This window comes from Mirounga angustirostris, unplaced genomic scaffold, assembly GCF_029215605.1.
Source record: "Mirounga angustirostris isolate CCGP_5_RB_7025 unplaced genomic scaffold, mMirAng1.0.hap1 SCAF_10, whole genome shotgun sequence".
Taxonomy (NCBI): Eukaryota; Metazoa; Chordata; class Mammalia; order Carnivora; family Phocidae; genus Mirounga; species Mirounga angustirostris.
In genome coordinates this window covers 135,294,701-135,321,455 of record NW_026991718.1, presented here as the reverse complement: position 1 = coordinate 135,321,455, position 26,755 = coordinate 135,294,701, and the positions used below count along the sequence as shown (strand labels likewise).

The 26,755-nt window shown below is 45.4% G+C and overlaps 1 protein-coding gene and 1 non-coding gene across 2 annotated transcripts; both read right to left on the bottom strand.

Moving 5' to 3' along the window:
• Positions 1-26,538, bottom strand: CDH26 (cadherin 26). The gene is made up of 8 exons (XM_064573561.1): positions 26,479-26,538; positions 7,083-7,230; positions 5,145-5,311; positions 4,819-4,947; positions 2,811-2,967; positions 2,575-2,603; positions 196-464; positions 1-10 (listed from the first exon to the last, which is right to left on the bottom strand). Exons 1-8 carry the CDS (start codon positions 26,536-26,538, stop codon positions 1-3), a joined length of 969 nt encoding a protein of 322 aa, XP_064429631.1.
• On the bottom strand, positions 9,764-9,871 carry LOC123852165 (U6 spliceosomal RNA). The gene has a single exon (XR_006792788.1). It is a non-coding gene; the product is annotated as a U6 spliceosomal RNA (small nuclear RNA).
• Positions 26,539-26,755: the final 217 nt, after the last annotated feature.

The following is a 26,755-nucleotide window of genomic DNA, read 5'->3' as shown; positions in this document are numbered from 1 at the left end:
TCAGCGACAGCTATAGAAGGAAGAAGGCACTGAACGTGGGCCATCGGGCCTTCTCCTGTTCCTCTCAGTTATTTTCATAACTGAGCTGGAGTCAACCTCACCCGCCCGCCAAAGGGCAGGTTTCCACCAGGAATGCCTACGGGTAGGTGGCTGGTTCTGTTTAAATGACCACACTCCCCGTTCCTCTCTTCTCACCTTATCTGGCCAGCAGCTCTGTCTGGATCTGTAGCATTGAAAATTCCCAGCTGAATTCCGGGTCTGGCACCGTCAACCTCGCTGACGACAAAGCTCCTGGGGTAAAAGGCTGGTGGGTCATTGGTGTCCGTCACCTGCACGCTCACAGTGGTGCTCACCACCACCCCCCAGGGCCCCTGGACCTGGCCCGCCTCACAGGGGAAGAGCGGCTCCTCATTCTCCACAGTGATGACAAGGCTTCGTATAGGGTGAGTTTCATAATCCAAGGGCTGCGAGTCCCAGAGAGAGGGTTTCATGAGCACCTGCTGCTTCTCTGGCCGGAGAAAGCTCAGCACATGATCACGCGCACCCAGAGTGCATGGCTTTTGCAATTCATTTATTATTTATACTGTTTTTGGTAATGATCAAAAGACAGTGGCCAGCCCATTTTCAAATCACTTATGGAGTTCTGCTTTTTTTTTTCCCCCTCCCCCTCTCCTGGTTGAAAAGAGCCACCATTGAATGCAAGCTGGTGCAGCCACTCTGGAAAACAGTATGGAGGTTCCTCAAAAAGTTGAAAATACAGCTACCATATGATCCAGCAATTGCACTACTGGATATTTACCCCAAAGATACAAAAGTAGGGATCCGAAAGGGTACGTACACCCCAATGTTTATAGCAGCAACATCCACAATAGCCAAATTGTGGAAAGAGCCAAGATGTCCATCAACAGATGAATGGATAAAGAAGATGTGGAATATATACACAATGGAATATTATGCAGCCATCAAAAGGAATGAGATCTTGCCATTTGCAACGACGTGGATGGAACTGGAGGGTGTTATGCTGAGCGAAATAAGTCAATCAGAGAAAGACATGTATCATTTGACCTCACTGATAGGAGGAATTCTTAATCTCAGGAAACAAACTGAGGGTTGCTGGAGTGGGGGTTGGGGTGGGAGGGATGGGGTGACTGGGTGATAGACATTGGGGAGGGTATGTGCTCTGGTAAGCGCTGTGAATTGTGCAAGACGGTTGAATCTCAGATCTGTACCTCTGAAACAAATAATGCAATATATGTTAAGAAAAAAAAAAAGAAGAAGAAGGTAGCGGGAGGGGAAGAATAAAGGGGGGGAAATCGGAGGGGCAGACGAACCATGAGAGACGATGGACTCTGAAAAACAAACTGAGGGTTCTAGAGGGGACGGGGGTGGGAGGATGGGTTAGCCTGGTGATGGGTATTGAGGAGGGCACGTTCTGCATGGAGCACTGGGTGTTATGCACAAACAATGAATCATGGAACACTACATCTAAAACTAATGATGTAATGTATGGGGATTAACATAACAATAAAAAAATTTTTTAAAAAGCCACCATCCATCAGACAGTAATGAAAAATGTAACAAAAACCATAATCTAATGAAACATTAATGTGGCAACTCTGCTGCAAAAAAAAACAGGGGAGCTTAAGGAAATACAGAAATTAATGATCACAGTTACTCAGGGTGCAAAGTGGGCAGTGACTTAAAAGGACTGAAAAGCTAGGAATATTTGAGATATTCAATCCCAGGCATCTGGCATGGAGTACCCCAGAGCCTTGCTGTTCACAGCATGGTTGGGGCCCACGGGCATCACCCGGCACTTTGTTCCTCTGATAGGCAGGAGCCCAGGTCCCACCCCAGACCTTCCGACCCAGGCCTGTCTTTCAACCTGATCCCCAGGTTGACTCGCCAGCATGGCACCAGGACACTGGCCTCTCCAGGGTCTAGCTGAGAGCAATGGAGTCAGACCACCTCAGTCAGAACCGCTCCTCCGGCTGTGTGACTTCATGAAAACGACCCAACCTATCTGGGCCTTGGTTCCTTATCAGTGAAAGGAGAAAATAATACTTTTCTGCAGGGCCAGCTCCTCATTAGGCACAGCAGGCAAAGTCCAGGGGCCCACAGGACTTTCAGGGGCCCATGCACACCTTCTAGTGTCTTTTAAACTCAGAAGGAAAAAAATGAACTTTCAGGATCAGAGAAAATGTCTGAAATATTTTATCACATCAGAAAAAAAAATAAAACATTTTAGGACCTATAGAAATCTATTTTGTCTCAAACAGAAAAAATTAAATGTTGAAGAACTTGGCACCTTGTCAAAAGTAATTTTCAGTATTGATATTGTTGTGGTGGGGAGGCTCCACAAAGGCAAAAGGGCCAAGGGCCTGCAGCAGCCGGCACTCGTGACACAGCCTGCCCCCCTCACTGGGCGCCCCTGGGACACACAGCACGCCATGCCTCACATGCGTGGCCCGGCGGGCACTCCCGACGCTAGCTGCCATCTCCCATCAGGACTCCTGCAGAGAGGGGCCCGACACTGCAGCCACCTGGCAGGTGCACCTTCCCCGATGGCTTTACCTTGATCACATTTAAAATCCCTTCATTGGGGGGCGCCTGGGTGGCTCAGTTGGTTGGGCGACTGCCTTCGGCTCAGGTCGTGATCCTGGAGTCCCGGGATCAAGTTCCGCATCGGGCTCCCTGCTCGGCAGGGAGTCTGCTTCTCCCTCTGACCCTCCCCCCTTTCATGCTCTCTCTATCTCATTCTCTCTCTCAAATAAATAAATAAAATCTTAAAAAAAAAATCCCTTCATTGGTCTCGGGGTCAGTCAGAATGTCCAGATGTCCCTCTTCATTGCCATTCAGTATGTGAAATTTTACTCTCCAAGCTGATGTAAATGGCAAGTCACCATCTTGGACCAGGAGACGTGACACGCTCTGGCTTGTGCAGCCTTCAGAAATCTGAATCCTGTACTGGGAGAGGCAATCATCATGTCCACGCCATGGGGATAAAGACACACAACTGAAAAAGAAAGCAAGACAGAAAATGTAAGTCCCTAGCACAAGAACATAGATATATGCTATTGAACTTGACCCCAAGCAATCTGAAGCTCTGTCCGACCCATCACAACAAGCATCTGTTCCTTCTCTCTGTGACTTGTGTCTACAGCCGAATAGCTTTAAAAGTCCTCTTAAATCCAACTCGATGCACTATTTTTCTAAGAATCTTTAAAATAATAATGCATATCCTAGTTTATGCTGCTAAAAAAACCTAACTCTTCTAAAATAGAACTCTTATGGTAACTTAGATTAAAACAATCATTTTTCTAACACATATAGATCTTTAGCTTGTTACTCAGTGCTTTTGGCGACAAGATAATTTCTCTTTGACGAGTACGTGGAAATAGGGTTTATTTTCCTTAGTTTTGAGAGCAGAGCTTTTTACTAAGCCAGAGAAGGATTTCAAAACAAGGTTCGATATGTTTCAGTTATTCTGTACTGTTCGGTGAGGTGTTTTCATTTGAAAACAATTCAGCTTTTCTCTATATAATTTTTTTTAAGATTTTTTTTGAGTAGGCTCCATGCCCAGCATGGAGCCCAACGTGGGGCCTGAACTCACAACCCTGAGATCAAGACATGAGCAGAGATTACGAGTCGGACACAACCGACTGAGCCACCCATGCACCCCTTGTCTATACAATTTTTAAATTTTTTTTCAAACGATACTTATTGAAAATAATTGTAGCATTTATTAATATTCAACAAAGGCTCCAATGTGCCAGATTCTGTCTTAGGTGCTGTGAACAGGATGGGCAAAACTCCATCCCCAGGGAGCAGATGATTAAGTGTGTGTGTGTGTGTGTGTGTGTGTGTGTGTGTGTGTGTTGGGTAGGGACAGGGAGGAGGGGGTGGATGCTGTGTTGGGGATTGAACTAGGTCGTCGGGAAAGGCCTCATTGAGAGAGGTCAGGAGAAAGACAGAAGTAAAATGCATATTTTTCTTTCAAAAAATGCATATGAGAGAGCAAAAAATATAAAATAGGAAACAAATCCTGAGTGTTTTTAGCAATCTTGCGTATCTCAAGTGGTGTGGCATTTCCAAATGATCTGGATGTGGGTTTCAGTGCTTTCTTCAAGCATGCAGATTGGTAGCATCTGAATTCCCATGTGGAACCCTGTATATAAATCAGGTGATCTGAGAAAGGCTCAGCCAGAGCCCACCTGCTCATCTTCCCTCTTCTAGAACTCCAGATGTTGTGGAAAAGCTCAGGTCTAGATTCTCACCCGGGGGCAAACCTGCCCCCCAGGGGACATTGGGCAATGTCTGCAGACATTTTTGGCTGTCACACCTGGGAGGTGCCCGTGGTATCTAGTGGGTGCAGGTCAGGGATGCTGCTAAACATCCTACAGTGCACTGGCCTGCCTCCCCTGATCCTACAACAATGAATTTCCCATCCCCCGTCAATTGTGTGGAACTGAGAAACCTCCATGTAGAGTGAGCACGGATTCTCTATCTTCCCTGTGCCTCGGCTTCCTCGTCTGTAAGACAGAAATCATGTGTGAGTCCCAGCAATTCAAAATGAAAGCATGCACGTGAAAGCTCTGAGCACAGTTTCTGGCACAAAACAGTAAAAAAACATAAGCTCGCAAGTCTATTATTAAATGATTCTATATCAGGTTGGTTGATGTCTTCATCTAGTTTAAGTGATCTTGGAGAATGACATGTATCTTGGCCATTATGGAGAATTCCCTCAGCAAAACTGAGCCTAGAATTTGGGGCCGTTTATGCAAGGCCGTGGCATCTGAGGAGGCCCAGGTGTCTTACGTTCTCCTGGGTAAACGTGGGCCTGTGGTTGTTGCCTTCTTGCACGTTCACATGAACCGAGGCCGTGGATGTCAAGGGAGGTTCTCTGAAATCCTTCGCTCCAACTAGTAGTGTAAACCACGGAGCAGTCTATGTGGGAAGGAAAAGAACAGTCAAGCCCTTCAAATACAGCAAAGGGAAGTATTAATAAAGTAATAATCCATTATAGCAATTTCAATAGCAAGTCCAGCCACAGAGGGTTTTCCACTACAGACATAAATCCTAAGTCTGGGGCTCCGAGATAGAGAACACATTTCACTTTTTAAAAATAATAAAATCAACATAACCTCATAATCTAAGCATCCTGAGAGTTGTATTTCTCCACTAATATGGTCAATCTGGAAGCCACTATCTTTCAGTGACAGTGTTTGAGAAATAAGGAAATAAAGGACTTGAGAATTTGGAGTATTTTCTTCATCCAAATCAACTGTTAACATCTGGAAAATGGGTTGACCTGGAAAGAATTGTTTTAACAGTTACTATTGACCAAAAGCAGCATATCAAACCAGTAGAATGATGATTCTTTGCTAAATGACATTAAGGCATCCACCAGAATGGACTGAATATTTAAATATAAAATCAAACTATAGACATACTTAAAAACTAAAAAAGGAATATTTAAATAGTCACAAGAACTTTTTTTTTTAAGATTTTATTTATTTACTTGAGAGAGAGAGAAAGAGTATATATAGGGGGAGAGGGAGAAGCAGGCTTCCCGCCGAGCAGGGAGGCGGACACAGGGCTCAATCCCAAAACCCTGAGATCATGACCTGAGCCAAAGGCAGACACTTAACTGAATGAGCCACCCAGGCACCCCTAAATAGTTACAAGAACTTTCTAATCACGATTGCAAATGCAGAAGACATAAAGGAGAGAATTGATAGATCAGACAGATTTTTAAAGGTGTGCCAAGAAGAACTATATAGACAAAATTTAAAAAAATGATAAACCAGGAAAACATTTAAAATATATATGGCAGACATAAACATTCTTAATACAGAATGAGAAGGTTAAAATCAAGAAGAAAAATGACAAGCACAGGGACAGAAATGGACCAAGAAAGGAACAAGTATCTGGTACACAGAAATGGACAAGAAACCTATCAACATATGCAAGCACTTAATAATCAAAGATGAACCCCGTGCCAGGCCCCCCAGATGTTGCCAGTAGGTGAGTAAAGTGGAACACTTAAATTGTATGTGCAGTCAGAACCAGCCATTCTACTCTTGTAAATTATGCCAAGTAGATAATGCTTCGGTGGACACAGATTTAGCTCAAATGTGTTCACTGAAGCATATTTTTGTGAAGATAACAAAAAATGGGCATGGCACACAAATGTCTAACAATAGGAGATTCGTTAAGAAACCTTAAAGCACATCCATGAAATAAAATATTACACAGTAGGATGCTGTAGGAAAACACTTTTAGGTTACAAACAGTAAATTTGCTGTTTTAGAAAAGAAAATTCATAAATATACACATATGAAAAAGCACACCCATACATTTGTAAATATTTATTATATACCCCTATATATTTTGCACTATGATAAAGATGAAAAATGCATTGGTAATTATATATAAAATCAGGGAATATATATACACATAGATAAATATACAGCGTGTGCACATGCACACACATACAAAATTCAAAGAAAAAAACAAAGAATATAAACTAAAACATTAATGGTACTTAATCTCTAATTGGAAGTATAAAATAAGCTTTCTAGTTCAGTCTTAATTTCTTGGAATTTTCCAAATTTTCTAAAGACTACTTTGTGAAATAAATAATGTTTTTCTGTTATTAAAACAGATGCACATTCTAGTGAGAGTGGTTTGGATTTAAAGACTCACAGAATCTATAGCTCAGGAACTTTAGGTGTCATCTCGTTGCCATTTTACAGGTGAGAAATTTACAGAGATATTCAGGAAGGCACCGTTCAGCTCTGCCTTTCTCCCTCAGTGCATCTGACCTACTTTAGATTGGTCTTTACATATCAGCTCTTGCAACAGACACAATTTCCACCTCATTTTATTGCCAATACAAAACGATACTTACAGACCTCCAAGCATTCTGCTCAAAACCAGAGCCTGCCACCTTCGGGATGAGAAGAATAAAATTTCTCCCTAAAGACAACGAGGATCCGGCACCACAACATGGAAGCAGATGGACCAGAGGGGACCAGAGGGGAGAGGAAGCCCCCCACACACACTCCCGCCGCACGCACCTGCAGGGTAGTGCTCCTTCGCACTGGTGTTGAATTCCTTCTCGGGGAACTGGGGTGCGTGATCGTTCACATCGCTGATCCTAATGTTGAAAATCAAGGAATTATCCATGACCTTTCTTGTTAAGCGGTCCACAACATCAAAATAAACCTAGGAAGCAGAGAATTGTGTTAATGTTGCAGGATCGTTTACTTGATGGCACGATATATGTTCACGTCATTGCACGGTTTGCATCCTCTCCTGCATCAGCCGGGAAGTTTCTGAGGGCAGGGATCTCATCGCTGTTTTTCACCTCGTGACCCCAGGGACTGACCACAGTGCTGGCTCAGACAAGGCACTTAGTGAACATTCGTTATGATCAGGTTCTAATCTCAGTTTCTCTACCCGGGTGAAACATAGCCAGGTTGCTCAGGAGCCTCAGTTTCTGCTGTCGGTGCTGTCATGAGAAATACAGACTGCTAACCAACACTCCTGAGACGCTGCAGAGGGCAGACCCTTGAACGTTTCAGGGAAAGGGAACACTGAAAGTAACTAGCCCAGCTGCTGCCATGTTGTGGGTTCTTCAGTGGTTGGGGACGTCACTTCTGTGCTTGAAGAAGGAGGGTTCCCTCATCTCAAACATGCAGCGGGAAGTCTTTCCTCTCAAAAGCTCTCAAAGCAATACTTTAGGCTTCTTGCTTTAGTCCCTTAAGAACTTTAAAAAAAGGAGCAAATCAGGCCGCCTGGGTGGCTCAGTTGGTTAGGCATCAGACTCTTGATTTCAGCTTTGGACACAATCTCAGGGTCATGGGATCCAGCCCTTTGTGGGGCTCTGTGCTCAGCTTGGAGTCTGCTTGCGATTCTCTCTCTTTGCCCCTCCTCTCTGTCTCTGTCTCTCTCTCTAAAATAAATAAATAAATCTTTAAAAAGGAGCAAATTAGGGGCGCCTGGGTGGCTCAGTCATTAAGCGTCTGCCTTCGGCTCAGGTCATGATCCCAGGGTCCTGGGATTGAGCCCTGCATCGGGCTCCCTGCTCAGCAGGAAGTCTGCTTCTCCCTCTCCCACTCCCCCTGCTTGTGTTCCTGCTCTCTCTCTCTCTGTCAAATAAATAAATAAAATCGTTAAAAATAAATAAATAAATAAAATAAAAAGGGAGCAAATTAAACTCAGAAAGAAGGAAATAATAAACATATATATCAATAAAGTTCAAAATAGCGAAACACAGTCAACAAAACCAAAAGCTAGTTTGCCTTCTCGTATAAAGTTTGGGATCAGCTTGTTGAGATCTATGAAAAGTTCTGCAAGTGTTTTGATTAGTTTTGAGCAGAATTTATAGATAAATTTGGGAAGAATTATTCCTTTAATATTCAATCTTTCAGTCCATAAATACAGTCTGTCTTTTCATCCAGTTAGGTTTTCCTTGGTTTCTTTCATTAGTATTTTATAGTTTCGAGTAAAGAGATCCTGCACAGATTTTAGACTTATGCCTAAGCACTTCATTTGTTTTGGTAATATTATAAATGATACTGTTTTTAAAATATTGATTTCCAATTATTCATTGCTAGTGTATAGAAATACAATTGATTTTTATATATTAACTTTATTTCCTGGGACCTTGCTAAAATTGATTTTCAAATGTTAAAAATAGGCAAAAGGGGCCCCTGGGTGGCTCAGTTGGTTAAGCGACTGCCTTCGGCTCAGGTCATGATCCTGGAGTCCCGGGATCGAGTCCCGCGTCGGGCTCCCTACTCATCGGGGAGTCTGCCTCTCTCTCTGACCCTCCCCCCTCTCGTGCTCTCTCTCTCTATCTCATTCTCTCTCTCAAATAAATAAATAAAATCTTAAAAAAAATAGGCAAAGGATTTGAACAAATATCTCTTTCTCCAAAGATATACAGATGGCAAATAATTCCTCATTCCTTTGGCGGTTTCTTACAAAACTAAACATCCTCTTACCATGCAAACCAGCAATGATGTTCCTTGGTATTTATGCAAAAGAGTTGAAAACTTATGACCACACAAAAACCTGCACACAGTTGTCTAAAATGGATTTATTCATAATCATCAAACATTGAAGCAACCAAGATGTCCTTCACAAGGTGAACAGATAAACTGTGGTCCATCCAGACAGTGGAATATTATTCAGCACTAAAAAGACATGGGGGGAATCTTTAGTGCACATTGCTAAGTGAGAGACACCAATCTGAACTGGCTGTATACACACCATATGATTCCAACCATATGACATCCTGGAAAAGGCAAACATATGGAGATAGCAGAAGGATCACAGTTGCCGAGGGCTCAGGAAAGAGGGATGGTTGGATAATGGGGAGCACAGGGGAGTTTTAGGGCAGTGAAAATACTCTATGTGGTACTATAAGGGTGGATACATGTCATATACAATTTGTCCAAACCCATAGAATGTGTAGCACCGAAAGCGAGCCCTAATGTGAACTATGGGCTTTGTTAATAATAATGTATCGTATTGGCTCATCCACTGTCATAAACATACTGCACCAATGTGCGACGTTAACAAGAGAGGAAACTGGGGGGGGAGGGAAAGAGGGGGAACAGACACCCTGTACTTTCCACTCTCCTCTTCTGTCAACCTAAAACAATTCTAGAATAAAGTCTATTAATTTTAAAAAGTCCCTACTTATAAAATAAAAAGTGGGCAACCATATATATTATTTATTTTTGTTTTTCTAAATATGGAATGCTTCACAAATTTGCCTGCCATCCTTGTGCAAGGGGACATCCTAATCTTCTCTGTATCGTTCCAGTTTTAGTCTACATGCTGCCAAAGTGAGCACCATATATATATATGTATGTGTATATATATATATATATATATATATATATATATATATATATATTTAAAAAAAGAATTATCTATTTCTTTGACAGAGAGCCAGAGGTGGGAGAGGCAAAGGGAGAGCGAGAGCTGAGTGCAGAACCTGACATGGGGCTCGATCCCAGGACCTTGAGATCATGACCTGAGCCGAAATCAAGAGTCAGATGCTTAACCAACTTAGCCACCCAATATATATAATATATGTTATATATATTATATATTGTTGGCACCCCAACATATACACTATAATATATATAATATATATATTAAAATAAGTCTAATATGACATTGCCACTGAATCTCTGTTGCTCTGGGATAAACAGTGATTTTATTTGTTGAAAGCTGAAGAGATTGTGGGGAGTCAGCGCTGAGACAGAAGGAGTTCAGAGTCCCAGAAAAAGGAGTGGGAAGGGTGACATTGCGCAGAGGAGCTCTCCGCTCTGGGAACAATGCTTTCTCAAGGGTTGTCTGCTTGCAGGTACAGAGCCCTGCTGGGGGGACACTGAGCAAGCACGGGGTTTATTCCAGGAGAAGCAGCTTGAGTGAGGCCCAGGACTGAGCTCCTACATAGATCACCTCCTTCCTGCCTCACAGAAGCCTTAGAGGGAGGCATTCTTGGCGCCCTACTGTGGACCACGGAGAGGTTCCGTGGCTGTCCACTCAGTGCAGCCCAGATTCAAGTCCAAGTAGATGTAGACTTGACTACACCATCACTCCCCTCCACAGCCACCCAGAGCCCACAGCAGGCAGCTTCACCAGCCGGGGGTCTTAGCACCTTGCCAGCTTCAGGCAGAAATCTCTCCTTTCCCCAGAGCCCACAAGATCTCCACTGCACCCACCTCCCTGGACCTCTTTCCTGCAGACTTGTTGGCATCCACTCATCAGCTTCCACCATGGTGGTCCCACCAGCTGTCCTCCAGTGGTGGCCTGGGCCCCAGGCTCTCCGGGTTCAGCTGTCTCCTCTCCCCTCAAGACCACTGCACTGGTCTGCTCCTGGGAGTCCAACATACATTTTTAAATTTCTGTTCAAGCAAATTGGCTTTCTCCCACACCATTTCCACATGCTCTTCTATAATTTATGACTGCGCGGGCATCTCTGCTCCCTAATCCCGCAGACTTCTGGCCCCAACACAGCGCCAACTGTAATCCTTCCACTTAAAAATAAGAACCCATGTTTGTTTTGTTTATTATTTTATATTCCATTTATTATCCTAAAAGCTACATCAGAGATCGTCAGTTCTGTTAGATGCCTGAGAGGCGTAAGTGCTGTTTATTCTTTGGCAAGATGCTAAGAATTTCGGGGACTCAGAATTGCAATGGAGAAAAGAAATGTCATGGATATTTTCTGCACTTGGAAACGGTTTTCAGCCTTTTGTTACAGCCTTAAGATTTAGATCCTTGGGTGACACACCACAGTGCGGTGACATGATGGAGGGGCATATGACCACTGAAACGGCACATGCAGGATATGTACTCTTAGTCACAGACAAGCACACGGGAGTACCTTAAATGCCAAACACACAAGACAAAGTCACTTGTATGCATAGGTTTCAAGTAGGCAAAGATGAGTGCATTGGCATAAAGATCCACAAATGATGATTTTGAGGAATATAAAAGAATGACTTGGGTGCCTGGGTGGCTCAGTCGTTAAGCGTCTGCCTTCAGCTCAGGTCATGGTCCCAGGGTCCTGGGATTGAGCCCCGCATCGGGCTCCCTGCTCAGCAGGAAGCCTGCTTCTCCCTCTCTCACTCCCCCTGCTTGTGTTCCCCCTCTCGCTGTGTCTCTCTCTGTCAAATAAATAAATAAAATCTTAAAAAAAAAGAATGACTTTCCTGAGTGTATTTGTATCCGATGAAATTGAGCATATTTTGATATAAACAGACGAGACTCCTACACAGAAAAAGTCAGACTTTTCCCCTTTCCAGCTGTGTCTTAAATCTTCTGGCAATTCTCAGCTGGTGACACTGCATTCTTTGTAGGCTTACGGAATTAACGAGAAGTCAGCCCTCCCCACCCCACCCCCACCTCCCAAACACAAGTTTTTATATGTTTTGGCTAATTCTCGTGATTCCTTCACTCTTCCCCAAGAACACAGCAGTGCTACTGGTAATGCCTTTTGGCCAACCCTCGGGCTGACTTCGTTTCTAATACATCCTGGCTTTATGCACAGCCAAAACCCGGTAGCAAGCATCCTTCTGCAGAAGCAGGTGGCTGAGCCTGAAGGCCCAGCCTGTGTAGTGTTTCTGTGACTCCTGCTTAGCCCACTTTTCACAGCTGGTAATCCTTCTCATCAGCCTGTTTCTTGTCTTCCTAGCAAGTATGGTAACCCCTGCTTGCTAGTTTCCTATATCTGCTGCAACAACCAGGTGCCTTACAACAAAATGTGTTCTCTCACACTTCTGGAAACTAGAACAGGCTTGGTTTCCTCTGGAGACTCTGAGCCTCTCACCCAGCTGCTGGGGGCTGCCAGCAATCCTGGTGTCCCCCGCCTACAGATGTATCACACCCGTTTCTGTCTCCAGCCTTCTCCCCTCTGTCCTCTGTGTCCAAATCCCCCTCCCTTGATAAGGATGCCAGTCACCCTAATCCAGTATGACCTCACCTTAATTTGATGACATCTACAAAGACCCTATATCCCAATAAGGTCATATTCACAGGTACCAGGGGTAGGACTTGAACCCATCTTTTTGGAAGGCACAATTCAACCCACAACACCCTGGAAGCAGAGACTACATTCTGCCTTGCTCATTCATTCATGGAACATAATTGACTGAAAACCCACAACATGCAGAGCCCTATTCCTGACTCGGGGGAAATGCGTTCTAGTGGGGAGATTGACCACCCACAGAGAACCAAACACATTTCAGGCATACAGTTCAGGTGGTGAGAAGTAATAAGGAGACAGTAAACCAGGGACATGAGACAGAGCCACGGGTGGGGGCACACCTCCAAATCCCCACCCTGTCTTCCCTCGTGGAAGTTCACAGTCAAATGACGGGCCAGCTAGCAAGTGATTGTAGAGTTTGGTGTAAAACGACGGCTGTGATAACGGTTGGGGGGATCAGATCTCGGGCTTGAGCTCACCCAGCAGGTCCAAACACAAGGTTTGGAAATCCTGACGGAGCAGGACCCATGGGGATGCCACTCATGTTCCCACATTTTTCCCGCTTGCTCTAACTGTCCCCTGGGACCTCTGTGTGACATGCCAAGCTTTTCCACTTGGGCCTCATGTGTCAGAAAACACTCTCATGGATTTTGCTTAGGCATTATCAGCTTCCAGCAAAAAGTCCCATATTAAACCTCGTGAAAGCCAACCCTTGAAATGTCAGTGAAGTTGTTAAAAGCAAACAACAGCAACCAAACAACAACAAAACAAAGACCACAAGCACGAAATGTTTTGCTCCGTCCTTGCACGAGCCACACCCACTACTATCTGTCCCGGACCCTCTGGACCCTCCGCACTCAGCACGTGGCAGCCAAGGGCCAGCGCAGCACCCTCTCCTGGGAGCTGGCTGGAGATGCAGAGTCTCAGGCTCCACCCTGACTTACGGAAACAAATCTGCATTTTTACAAGATCCCTTGGTGATCTGTTTGCTCACTCAAGATTTAGCAGGGCTGCCCAGGGTCCCCTCACATCACTCTATGTTCCTTCTGTCTAACAGACATTGCACATTCACTAGATGAGGCAGGGGTTTATGTGAATATAGTGAAGACCTGCAGAGACATCTCTGCATGACTTCTGGAGTTTGGGGAGAATTTCTCCCTGCTTAAAAACTAGAGATTCAGAGCCTATCAATGAGTTAAGGGCATCCATTTTATTATGTATATAAATATTTTGAGGTCATTAGAGAAAAGGTATATAAATTACTTCTTTGAGGTGTTCTTTCCCACCCTGAAGAAGTTAATGTACCACGAAGCAGGCCCTAGAAACAAGCTCAGTTCCCAGCAGAAGTCAAAACAACAAAGGTTATATAGCATCCTGAGCATCCCCTATAAGGTGAGGCTGGTAGCCTAATACACCACCATGGCTTAGGCATTTTACTTTATCGCTTCCTTTCCTGGTTTTGAACCTGGATTTCAAATTCAGAGTAGACCATGGTGTTGGGGTTAGGAGATCCTAAAGAACACGGGGAGTCACAAGAACAAACCAACACCGGTACGTAATTGCTTGTTCATCAGGTGTTAGGCAACTGTGGGTCTGCTTGTACCTTCTGTCCACACATTTCAACTGTGACTCAAAACCAAATTAGGCCATTTTATAAACATTCTATAGCCCTATCCCCAAATGCTTTCGGATATCCCGATGGTGCTGGGAATCCAGTCATTAGAAGGAAGATCTAGTGGCTCACATACATCATCACAGAGTCCAGAACTTTAAAAGAACGTTACAGGGGCGCCTGGGTGGCTCAGTTGGTTAAGCGACTGCCTTCGGCTCAGGTCATGATCCTGGAGTCCCTGGATCGAGTCCCGCATCGGGCTCCCTGCTCGGCGGGGAGTCTGCTTCTCCCTCTGACCCTCCTCCCTCTCATGCTCTCTGTCTCTCATTCTCTCTCTCTCAAATAAATGGATAAAATCTTTAAAAAAAAAAAAAAAAAGAATAAGAAAAATAGGGGCGCCTGGGTGGCTCAGTCGCTAAGCGTCTGCCTTCAGCTCAGGTCATGATCCCAGGGTCCTGGGAAAAACAAGGGGGGGCGCGGAGAAGAGAATGAGAATAAACCACAAGGCATACCAAATATCCAGGCTAGGATTCAAAGGCATTTTTAAAGCACCACACCTCGCAATCGCTCATCTGAGGGTTTATCCAAAAGAAACAGACATGCAAAGAGGCGGGAATGAGGTTTGTCACGGGGAACAAGTGGGAAGAACGCACATGTCCTTCCCAAGGGAAAGAATCCTAGTGCAGTACCCCCTTCATGGGGCAGGGGCCCCCAGTCTTTAGGACTTACAGGCTTTGCCCCAGAAAGGGGGCCATGCCTCGCTGGGAAACCAGAAAGGCAACTTGCAGACGATAGATGTAGTGCGAACCCATGTTGTCAATATGGACTCACCTTGGTCAGGCTATAGAGAAATATCTGAAAGAGTACACACCGATGTGTTAATACGGGTGATCCCTTCAGGGAGAGAGGAGGAACCCTCACGCGGCTAACATTTAGAAAGGGCTTAGAATGAGCCATGCCTTACTTGCCCTAGCCTATTTAATCTTTAACACGACCCTATAATATAGGTACTGTGGTTGACAGCACCGCGTGGTGGGGAAACAGCAAGGATATGGGTCTCCCCGAGGCAGCAAGGGTGTGTTGGGTCTGCGGTATGAGCCCACCGCGTCCCCCAGACTCTTAGGAGTAGATCGTTTCAACCACTGAGCCTTGAAAACTTTCTGTATTTTTTTTATAGCAGGCATCTACTATTTTTATAAACACTGCAAAAATATAAATTATTTTAATTTCTTTGTCCAGAAATCATTGGATGTCAATGCTGTAGGGATCTAGTCACTTAGCATGTAATTCACAGGTCCATCGGGTCAGGAGTGTCATGGAAAGAATGACATGGCCACGTGCAAAAATTCCAGCATCCCAACATGATCACGTGACGGCTTCGACCTCAGAGGGAGGGAGACGACAGGGAGTGGGGGGACTGTGGGAAACTCAAGCCCCATCCAGTTGTTGCCATGTGGGAACGTAGGCTCCCTGTGGGCAGATCTTCCAACTTTCAGAAAGCCGCTAGAAGTACAGAATTTCTACTACAATCGTCCTGTCGTTTCCATCTCCTTGTGGTAAAATACACACAACATAAAGTTTACTACCTTCCTCATTTTGAAGTGTGCATTCAGGCGGGACTAAGCACACTCACACTGTTGGGTGGCCACCACCACCATCCGTGACCAGACCTCTTACCATCTTATCAAACTGACGCTCTGTCCCCCTCATACAATAAGCCCTCATGACCTCCTCCCTGCCAGCCCTGGCAGCCCAGCTTTGCTTTTCCTATTTATTTATTTTTTTAATCTCCCTTCTGCCCCCACCTCCCAGTCTCTGGTAACCACCATCTCCTTATTTTTAAATAATACGCTTGCACGGGCCAAATAAAGCAGGGCTTGTCCCATGGGACTGATGTTCTTGGCACACGCTCACATGAAGCGACTTGCCCGAAGCCCCCCAGTCAGGTAGAGGTAGAGTGGGTTCTAGGACCCAGGGCAGCATTCCTCCACCCACGGCACTCCCTGGCCTCCCGGCACGTAGCCCTTCAAGACTTGGTCCTCCTGCCAAAGGGGGCGTGCCTAGTCAGAGAGGGTGGCGGGGGCCTTCCTCACCTCCCCAGCAAGTTTGGGAAAGAGTCCTTGATCGTCCCCCTCCAGTTCCAGGGTGGTAATAACCCGTCTTCTCTTGGATCGCCGTAGGGGCCGGTGGCTGTCTCCCTGAAATTATAGCGACAACCACGAGGATGATGGTGACATCGATGTAGCACGCACGGACGGGCACTTGATTGGCATTATATCCCCTGTCCTCACAACAGCCTCCAATGCTTAGTTATTAAAAGTGCCTGTTCTCCTGACAACTATGGAGGTGTTTCTAGACTTTGGGGCACGGGCCGCCCCCTGATTTTACATGGATCCTGAGGTCCTTAGGGGCTATGCAGACATAACATTAGAGCTCATTGCCTACTGTGTGCTCACATCTGTGCTATCACAAACACGCACACGGTTGCTGAGTGAATGAGAAAGCTACTCCCTCCTATTTCCCTCTGTCGTTCTGAAATAGTCCACGAGAACATCTCCATTCAGTGCTGATAGGTCTTTAATGCCTCTTCATCTACTACTCTCACTTTTAACAGGAAGAGACTCAGACCCAGACATTAGGCTCAGAGATTTGTCAGGCGAGAGACCAGAGATGGAGTTTAACCATCTATTTATTCCAAGCAAAGCTGCTTTCTAGCCACGTTAATTTTTATCCACAAACATGTAAGCCTTTTAAAAAATATAGTTGACTCTTGAACTATGCGAGGTTGGGGCACTGCCCCCTGGGGTAGCCAAAAATCCCTGTATAACCTTTGACTTCTCCAAAACTTAACTACTAACAGCCTATTTTTCACTGGAAGCCTTACTGATAGCATGAACAGTCGGTTAACACATACTTTGTATGTTATGTGTATTATATGCCATATTCTTAGTGTAAAGTCAGCTAGAGAAAAGACAATGTCATTAAGAAAATCATAAGAGAAAATACATTCACAGCACTGTCCTGTAAGAAATCTGCATATAAGTGGACCATGCACTTCAAGCCCATGTTGTTCAAAGGTCAACTGTGTTTAAATGAGTTGATGACAAGAACCATGGGAAGGAAGTATTCATAAGGTGGCATGAGCTCATAACAAAGTGTGACTGCCTCCCTGGGCTGTCCAAAGTTCACACACTGGAGGATGTCAAGTTCAATATATTTTAACTCCATAAAGAAGAAAACAATGTGGAGAAAGCTCTGGGCTAGTGCCGTGTGGCTGATTTCTGACGTTCACAGACTGTTCATATTCTAGTAGACATAAAAGCATCCTCAGGGCGCCTGGGTGGCTCAGTTGGTTGGGCGACTGCCTTCGGCTCAGGTCATGATCCTGGAGTCCCTGGATCAAGTCCCGCGTCGGGCTCCCTGCTCGGCAGGGAGCCTGCTTCTCCCTCTGACCCTCCCCCCTCTCATGTGCTCTCTCTCTCCCTCATTCTCTCTCTCAAATGAATAAATAAAATCTTTAAAAAAAAAAAAAAGCATCCTCTATAATTCTCTAGCAGTCCCTTTAGATTCCAAAAGGCCACATCTAGTTACTAATTTATTTTCTGCAAACTGAACATCGAGCAGATGTTCGATGAAATTGCGATCAAATCTCTGAGTCAAGTGTGATCTCACTTTGTTTATGAAGGCAGTGACTTCCAAACCCCACCTTTGTTTGATCAGTAAGAGCATCCTTTTCTTGTTGGAAACTGTTGATGCTGTTGACCTTAAAAATAAAAATGACGTGAATTAGTAGGGAATATACTTATCAGACTCAGGTAGAAACTGCCTAAAGACACACAAATCTTCTAGAATGAGAAAAGAGAAAATAAAGAACTTTAATTTCTGGTTCTTGACATCTCAGGTCATGCTTATTGCTTTTCCTCTGCAACTGTAGGAGAAGTAACCAAAAGGATTCTCACAGAGTCCCACCAAGACTAGTGACATTCAAACCATAGCGCACCTGCTGTGACCGCAGGTAGCACAGTGGGAGATCAAACTGTCGGTTCGGGATGAGCACGGGTGCATTTATATCACGGGTCACGTGCAGAATAGCACCAAACGTAACTGGTGGAGAGGTTCAAGTGGGCTTTTCTGCCTGTTTCTTCTTTTACTTTTTCCTTATTTTTAGACTTTATCTTATAATAATAAAACAATAGGACTTGGTACTTTTCATTTATATAATGATTTACATCGAGAATTATTTATTTATAATTTACATCTCAACGAACTGCCACTGCCCCCGAAAACAGTCACACATGTACAGTGAAGCTGTTGGAACAGACAGATTGTGCAGAGTATGTCACAGCCAACACTGAACGAGCGTGTGTGTGTGTGCGTGTGTAGACACCTACGGCTCTAGTCCACTCAGTTTCACTACCATATAGCTACACGAACAGAGGACAATTCATTTGTTCATTCTCCTGGGGATGGTTATTTAGATTACTTCCAGTTGTTTGCCATCACTTACAGAGAAATGCCATGGTAATAAACATCCATATGCATAGAGAACATTTCTGTGGAGCAGGAACTTCCCAAGTGTGGTCCGCTGGGGTCCCTGATGTTACCAGAGCGATGCAGCAGTAAAGGTCCCTGATGTTCCTGCCCTGCGTCACTGGGATGCGCATTTGTAGGACTCTGCGCGACTAGGTGAGAAGTATGTGCGAACCCCAGGTGGCACAGTGGAGTAGAGAGTCTCAACGAAAGCACGTTGGGTGATCCTCGGAGTCGCTAGCTGAACAGGCCACTTTTTTTTTAACCTTTAAAAAATTTTTTTTAATTAACATATAATGTATTATTTGTCTCGGGGGTACAGGTCTGTGATTCGTCAGTCTTACACAATTCACAGTGCTCACCATAGTACATACCCTCCCCAATGTCCGTCACCCAGCCCCCCCATCCCTCCCACTCCCCTCCACTCCAGCAATCCTCAGTTTGTTTCCTGAGATTAAAAGTCTCTTATGGTTTGTCTCCCTCTCTGGTTTCATCTTGTTTCATTTTTTCCTCCCTTCCCCTATGATCCTCTGCCTTGTTTCTCAAATTCCTCATATCAATGAGATCATATGATAATTGTCTTTCTCTGATTGACTTATTTCGCTTAGCATAATACCCTCTAGTTCCATCCATATTGTTGCAAATGGCAAGATTTCTTTTTTTGATGGCTGCATAATATTCCATTGTATATATATACCACATCTTCTTTATCCATTCATCTGTTGGTGGACATCTAGGCTCTTTCCATGGTGTGGCTATTGTGGACATTGCTGCTATAAACATTGGGGTGCATGTGCCCCCTTGGATCACTACATTTGTATCTTTGGGGTAAATACTCAGCAGTGCAATTGCTGGGTCATAGGGTAGCTCTATTTTCAACTTTTTGAGGAACCTCCATACTGTTTTCCAGATTGGCTACACCAGCTTGCTTTCCCACCAACAGTGTAGGAGGGTTCCCCTTTCTCTGCATCCTCGCCAACATCTGTCATTTCCTGACTTGTTAATTCTAGCCATTCTGACTGGTGTGAGGTGGTATCTCAATGAGGTATTGATTTGTATTTCCCTGATGATGAGTGAGGTTGAGCACTTTTTCATGTGTCTGTTGGCCATTTGGATGTCTTCTTTGGAGAAATGTCTGTTCATGTCTTCTGCCCATTTCTTGATTGGATTAGTTCTTTGGTTGTAGAGTTTGATAAGTTCTTTATGGAACTAACCATTCTGTTGGTTGTCTTTTGGTTTTGTTGACTGTTTCCTTTGCTGGGCAAAAGCTTTTTATCTTGATGAAGTCCCAATAGTTCATTTTTGCCCTTGCTTCCCTTGCCTTTGGCAATGTTTCTAGGAAGAAGTTGCTGCGGCTCAGGTAGAAGAGGTTGCTGCCTGTGTTCTCCTCAAGGATTTTGATGGATTCCTGTCTCACATTTAGGTCTTTCATCCATTTTGAGTCTATTTTTGTGTGTGGTGTGAGGAAATGGTCCAGTTTCATTCTTCTGCATGTGGCTGTCCAATTTTCCCAATACCATTTGTTGAAGAGACTGTCTCTTTTCCACTGGACATTCTTTCCTGCTTTGTCGAAGATGAGTTGACCATAGAGTTGAGGGTCCATTTCTGGGCTCTCTATTCTGTTCCACTGATCTATGTGTCTGTTTTTGGGCCAGTACCATACTGTCTTGATGATGACAGCTTTGTAATAGAGCTTGAAGTCTGGAATTGTGATGCCACCAGCTTTGCTTTTCTTTTTCAACATTCCTCTGGCTATTCGGGGTCTTTTCTGGTTCCATACAAATTTTAGGATTATTTGTTCCATTTCTTTGAAAAAAGTGGGTGGTATTTTGATAGGGATTGCATTAAATGTATAGATTGCTCTAGGTAGCATAGACATTTTCACAATATTTGTTCTTCCAATCCATGAGTATGGAATGTTTTTCCATTTCTTTGTGTCTTCCTGAATTTCCTTCATGAGTATTTTATAGTTTTCTGAGTACATATTCTTTGCCTCTTTGGTTAGATTTATTCCTAGGTATCTTGTGGTTTTGGGTGCAATTGTAAATGGGATCAACTCCTTAATTTCTCTTTCTTCTGTCTTGTTGTTGGTGTATAGGAATGCCACTGACTTCTGTGCATTGATTTTATATCCTGCCACTTTACTGAATTCCTGTATGAGTTCTAGCCGTTTTGGGGTGGAGTCTTTGGGTTTTCCACATAAAGTATCATATCATCTGCAAAGAGTGAGAGTTTGACTTCTTCTTTGCCTATTTGGATGCCTTTAATTTCTTTTTGTTGTCTGATTGCTGTGGCTAGGACTTCCAATACTATGTTGAATAGCAGTGGTGATAGTGGACATCCCTGCCGCATTCCTGACCTTAGGGGGAAAGCTCTCAGTTTTTCCCCATTGAGAATGATATTCGCTGTAGGTTTTTCATAGATGGCTTTTATGATATTGAGGTATGTACCCTCTATCCCTACACTCTGAAGAGCTTTAATCAAGAAAGGATGAAGAGGCCTCTTTTTTATGGAACAGCATTTTCCTTGAAAGATTGACTGACAGACTGTGTTGTTCAGGATTGGGCGCTTGGTAGATGGTACTTTGATGGTAAACAAGTGAGCCTATCACTTCAAGAGAAACCATGGATGGTGTCATGTTGCCGACGATAAAATGTAAACTTTCAAGCCAAAATTTAGAATTTTGGAAAACTTGTGTCTGCTACAATGTGCTTGACAGCTTCCCAGTACTTCAAGATGTTTCTGATGATATCAGTGGAGATATTAATGAGCGTGATTTTCTCCTTTTATAAAATGAAATTTGTCAACATTTGGAAGATCTGCATAACTCAATGAGCCAAGAGTTTCCTAATGATTAATGCATGACATTCCAAAGTCATGCACAGGGAAGAGTCATCCAAAATGCAAGACAGACCAGTGGTTTTGATGTAACAGAGCAAGGAAGGTTTATTAAGATGTGTACAGATTCCACATGGCAAGTGACTGTTCAAAAATACCACTTGTTCAGTTCTGGTGTAATATCAAAGAAGGATATCCACAATTATCTGTTCAAGGCCATTCAAATATTCCTCCCTTTCCATATGCATATGTGTTTGAGGCCAGAATGTCTTCATGTCCTTTAACAACATTTACAACAGACTGAGAGCAGACTCAGAGAGGAGAATCCAGCCATCTTCTTTTAGAACAAGAGATTTGCAAGAATATAAAAACAGTGCCACTCGTCACACTAAGTGGAATTTCTTTAAAAATATGGTTATTTTTCATAAAAGCATGTGACATATACTCACATGTACTGGGTCTAGTATTATCTTTAATGAACTGAGAAAAGCTTCCAATGTCGCACTCTTAATTTCTAATATGGTAAATCATAGTAAATATAACGCACGTCAGCACGAGCTCGTTGGGCTCTCAGTAATGTGACATGTGTAAAGGCATCCTGAGAGCAAACGGTCGGACACCGGCTACTCTAGGACTTATGCCTCAGTCTCCTGGACATGGTGAGTGATCGTGAGCCCCCTTGGTCCTGGGTGCCTTGCACCTGTAAGGGTCCGTTCTTGCTGCAGGGCACACGGCTGCCCGATGGACTACGTGTTAGCGGTTTCACAGAAAATGAACACACGTTCTTCGTGTGTCCTTCCCTTGTGGCCAGCCACCCTCCTGGTGGAGGGCAGACATCACCGGCTGTCTTGTTTCATGAACGTCAAGGACAATGATGATATTTCTTTCCTGCTACAGACTACATTTCTGTTTACTTAAAGGAAAAGAATTTTTAAAGTCTTGGAGTTCCAAAATCTCAAACACTGATTTATTCAAATATTGATCCTTCTTGATTTGTGCCGGTGGTTTGAAATGAAGGGCCTAACCAGGTATATAGTTTTTATTTTTTATTTTTTTTATTTTTTATTTTTTTATTTATTTGACAGAGAGAGATACAGCGAGAGAGGGAACACAAGCAGGGGGAGTGGGAGAGGGAGAAGCAGGCTTCCTGCCTGACCAGGGAGCCCGATGTGGGGCTCGATCCCAGGACCCTGGGATCATGACCTGAGCCGAAGGCAGATGCTTAACGACTGAGCCACCCAGGCGCCCCACCAGGTATATAGTTTTAAAATGGAGAAGATCGCAGTTCTTGCAAAAGAATGAAGAAATTCATTCCATTTCCAACACAGATCTATTCCCAGGTGGCCCAGACCACTAACAAGGAATACATCAAGGTTTCACCTCATCGCTGGCCTCAGTTTCCCCTTCTGTAAGTGAGGCCCTTCAAGGGCCCTTTCCACACACAAGCTCTGTGCCTTCAACTCACAGTCTGCCAGCACTTGAATGGCTCAGTCAACTCCACATGAGAACTGTGGGTACTGAGGTTTGCACACCTGACACTGCGTGTTTCCCATCCCCCCTCCACGCACGCCTCACAAATTGTGTGATCTTGTCTGGCTGTCACAGGAAGACCAGAAAAAGGTTATATTTGCTGAAATGATTTTTCAAGTGTGCTTATTATATTTCCCATCCCTGCCAAATTTAGGCAGTTGTTCCAAAGAGGATAGCATTTAAAAGGTGCACATAACGTTTCTGTAATGTGAAGGGAGAAAACTTTCTAGAGGCTGGCGTCTCTGGCCGCAGCATCCACCTAACACTGTGTGGCAGGCGGGCACATCATCTGACAGGATTGTCCAGGCTGGCCTGGTCGAGCGGCCATGGCGTCGTTGAAGGGAAATAACCTAGGTACAGGAGGGCTTTGTGTCTGCAGAGGATGCTAAGGAAGTAAGAAGCCTGCATGGAAATAATTCTTCCCTGAAAATATTTCTTTTTTGATTGCAAATTTGCATTCAAGGAGAATTTTTTGGAATAGAGGTGTAATTGGCATACACCATTGTATTGGCTTCAGGTGTACATCATCATGATTTGATATTTGCACATAATGCAAAATGATCAACCACAATAAGTCTACTTAACATCTGCCAACACACATAATGACAGAATTATTTTTCTTGTGATGAGAACTTTTAAGATTTACTCTCTTAGCAACTTTCAAATATGTAATACGGTATGATGAACGATGGCTCCACGCTGTCCATTTCTGTTGTTCGAAGCCGTCCGGTTTGTGGCATTTTGCCGTGGCACCCCTAGGAGATTAATATACTGCCCAAATATGTTCTCCATACAGAAGCTCAGGTGATCTTTAAAAGTGCAGACCTCATCATGTCCCTAGGTCCCCAGGGCTCTCGGGACAGAGTCCAGCCTGCTCTGTCCCTGCCGAGTACCCAGCTTCCCGCACCCTCCACCCCCCACCACACCATCCCTCACCTTCTGCAATCCACTAACTGTTGTCCTTAAATGGGGGCTTAGCAAATTAATCAGGCAGAGCATCAATGCTGACAGTTTTTTAAAGATAAGTCGATTTAGAATTTTCCAGGTTAAAAAATAGCAACAACAACATAACAGACTTTGCTCACTGTCTGATTTTGTTTTCTCAAACCCTCCCTCCTCTCTGATCTTGGAAGCCTGCCACAGCCCAGAGCAGAGGATTCATGAATCCTCGGGACCAGAAATTACCCTACGAGAAGGGCAGGACTCCCCTTCCATGACTTATCATTGAATCTGGATCCAAGACGAAAACCTGCAGGGAGTCACAACTTTATCACTTGCTTTATGTCCCCCAGACAGCAAGGGTGTGGGGGCAGAGGAAAACTGTTGTAGGCAGAACAGCGCTCCAATAGGACGGGGACTGGCGTTAAATGTAGAGCTCAGAGGAGGGCCAGTGGGCACCTGTTTTGGAGGTCCCCTGAGATGGCTGTAAGCCAACTTTGGGGCCAACGAAAGGATTGGGAAGGAATGGGTTATTTAGAGCCAATTCAGCAAGGGACCGAACACCCACTGGGCAGAAAGCTCTTTGCCCTGTTAAGGGTCCAGGATGGGGACTGCAAAAAACACCTGATTCTTTTTGTAGCACACTCTTTTCCCTGTCTGGATCCCCTGGAACCGGTCCAAAGCTGCTTTCACCAAACACTGAATGACCACCCCCAGTCCACTCCTTGCTGCGTGACCCCCCTCAACACCTCCTCAGACATGCATCAACTTGGCTGGGCTCTGTGCTTAGACAACAGAGAAGAGGAAAATGCACTTGTGTTTTCTGATGAGCCCAGAAAGGGGCAAGGGCAGGAGCAGGAGAAATAGGGGGACAGGGTTTGACGATTAAAACAGGCTATTGTGGGGCGCCTGGGTGGCTCAGTCGTTAAGCGTCTGCCTTCAGCTCAGGTCATGATCCCAGGGTCCTGGGATCGAGCCCCGCATCGGGCTCCCTGCTCCATGGGAAGCCTGCTTCTCCCTCTCCTGCTCCCCCTGCTTGTGTTCCCTCTCTCGCTGTGTCTCTCTCTGTCAAATAAATAAATAAAACCTTTAAAAAAAAAAAAAACAGGCTATTGACAGGACTCGACGAGGTATGGGAGATAAAATGAGAGTGCTATTTTGTTGTTGTTGTTGTTGTTGTTATTTATTTATTTGCGAGAGAGAGAATGAGAGACAGCATGAGAGGGAGGAGGGTCAGAGGGAGAAGCAGACTCCCCGCCGAGCAGGGAGCCCGATGCGGGACTCGATCCCGGGACTCCAGGATCATGACCTGAGCCGAAGGCAGTCGCTTAACCGACTGAGCCACCCAGGCGCCCCGAGAGTGCTGTTTGATTAAGGGCATTCACAACTGGAAATGGCAAAAAGGGACCGAGAAAATCCTCCAAACGCCGAGCAACTGGCGCCAAACAAGGCACTCGCGGCAGCAGCAGACCTGCACGAGAGCGCTGGGTCACACACGGCCCCCAGCGTGTTTACTCTTCCATCCCCGCGTGCAGCCCAGAGCAAGCGGGAGCATGGGTGGCAGATGCGTGTTGCCAACCCTTCGCCGTGGCTACAAATCCAGAAGGACAGGGACGTATGGGCACACGGGCCCAGCCCACCTCTTCCTTCACAGGACAGGGAAGAGCAAATATTAGCTCCATTTCCAGGTAAAGAAAATGAAGCTTAACAAGGTCAGCTTAAAGCCATAAAGCCCAGGCCACCCCACAGATCAGCTCCGTCTGAACCTCTGGGGAAGGTGTCCAGGCCTCCAGAGTTGGACGGCTCCCGAGAAGAGTCCAAGTCGAGCTGAGGTGAGGACCAGGGTCAGTGGTCAGCCCAGACCACCAGCCGGTGGCGGACCAGCCGGGTTTGGATGCTGAGCATCCCGGTCCTGACCGACCGCTGGCCCTGGGCCAGCCACTTCGGGAGAACTGGACATAATAGCCTTGAGATCGCCCCACCCGTCCTTGGAAAGCCATGGAGTTGGCAGCAAGTCGAGTGCAGTCCTTCCATCTGAGCTGTGGCCAGGGGTGGGGGCAGGAGGCTAAGTCCTCCCCCACTCTCAGTTTGCTCATATTGTCTGTCAAATCACAGCTGAGATTGTCTCAGTCTTACGTGAGGTGTGAACAGAAGTACCCTTAGAAAGTCTGGGTTAACACAAATCTAAATAAAAATGGTGTGAACTCTATAAACCAGTTTAAGATGAGTCCCCTTCCCCCGTCTCCTGCACGGCCCCAAACAGGTTGTCACCCAAACCCCTCCTTCGTATACGTTCGGGAGCTCCGCTGCCGATGCCCCACTCCAGGTGTGCAGACCCCAGGCTCCCCCCGACACCTGCGCTCCTCGCGGGGCCCGGCCAGAGCGCTCTCCTCGGTCCCTCCGCCGGCCTGTCACCCCAGCAGGGGCACAGCCAGCAGGGGCTGTGCCGTCAGTCATGGGCCTTCATGCTCACGGAGCCCAGCCCGGCTTCCAGGCACCTGCCTCAGCTCACCTGCAGCAGCAGAAGCAACACTGGAAGCAGGAGCAGCGAGGTGTGGCTCCTGGAGCCCATGTCCACGTGGGGACGCGTGCAGGTGGCCACAGGTCCTCCCAGGCAGCCGGCGTCCCCCACAGCCAGGCCTCTAATCACCGATCACTTCCTTCCCAGCCCAGGTGTTCTGTTGCTCCAGGGACACTCCTGTCCTTGGCACTCTGCTCTCCTCTCTCCCGTCCTCCGTCCCAGCCGCACTTGCATTTATCAGAGTGGGCTGGGCTGAGCCTTCAGCTTT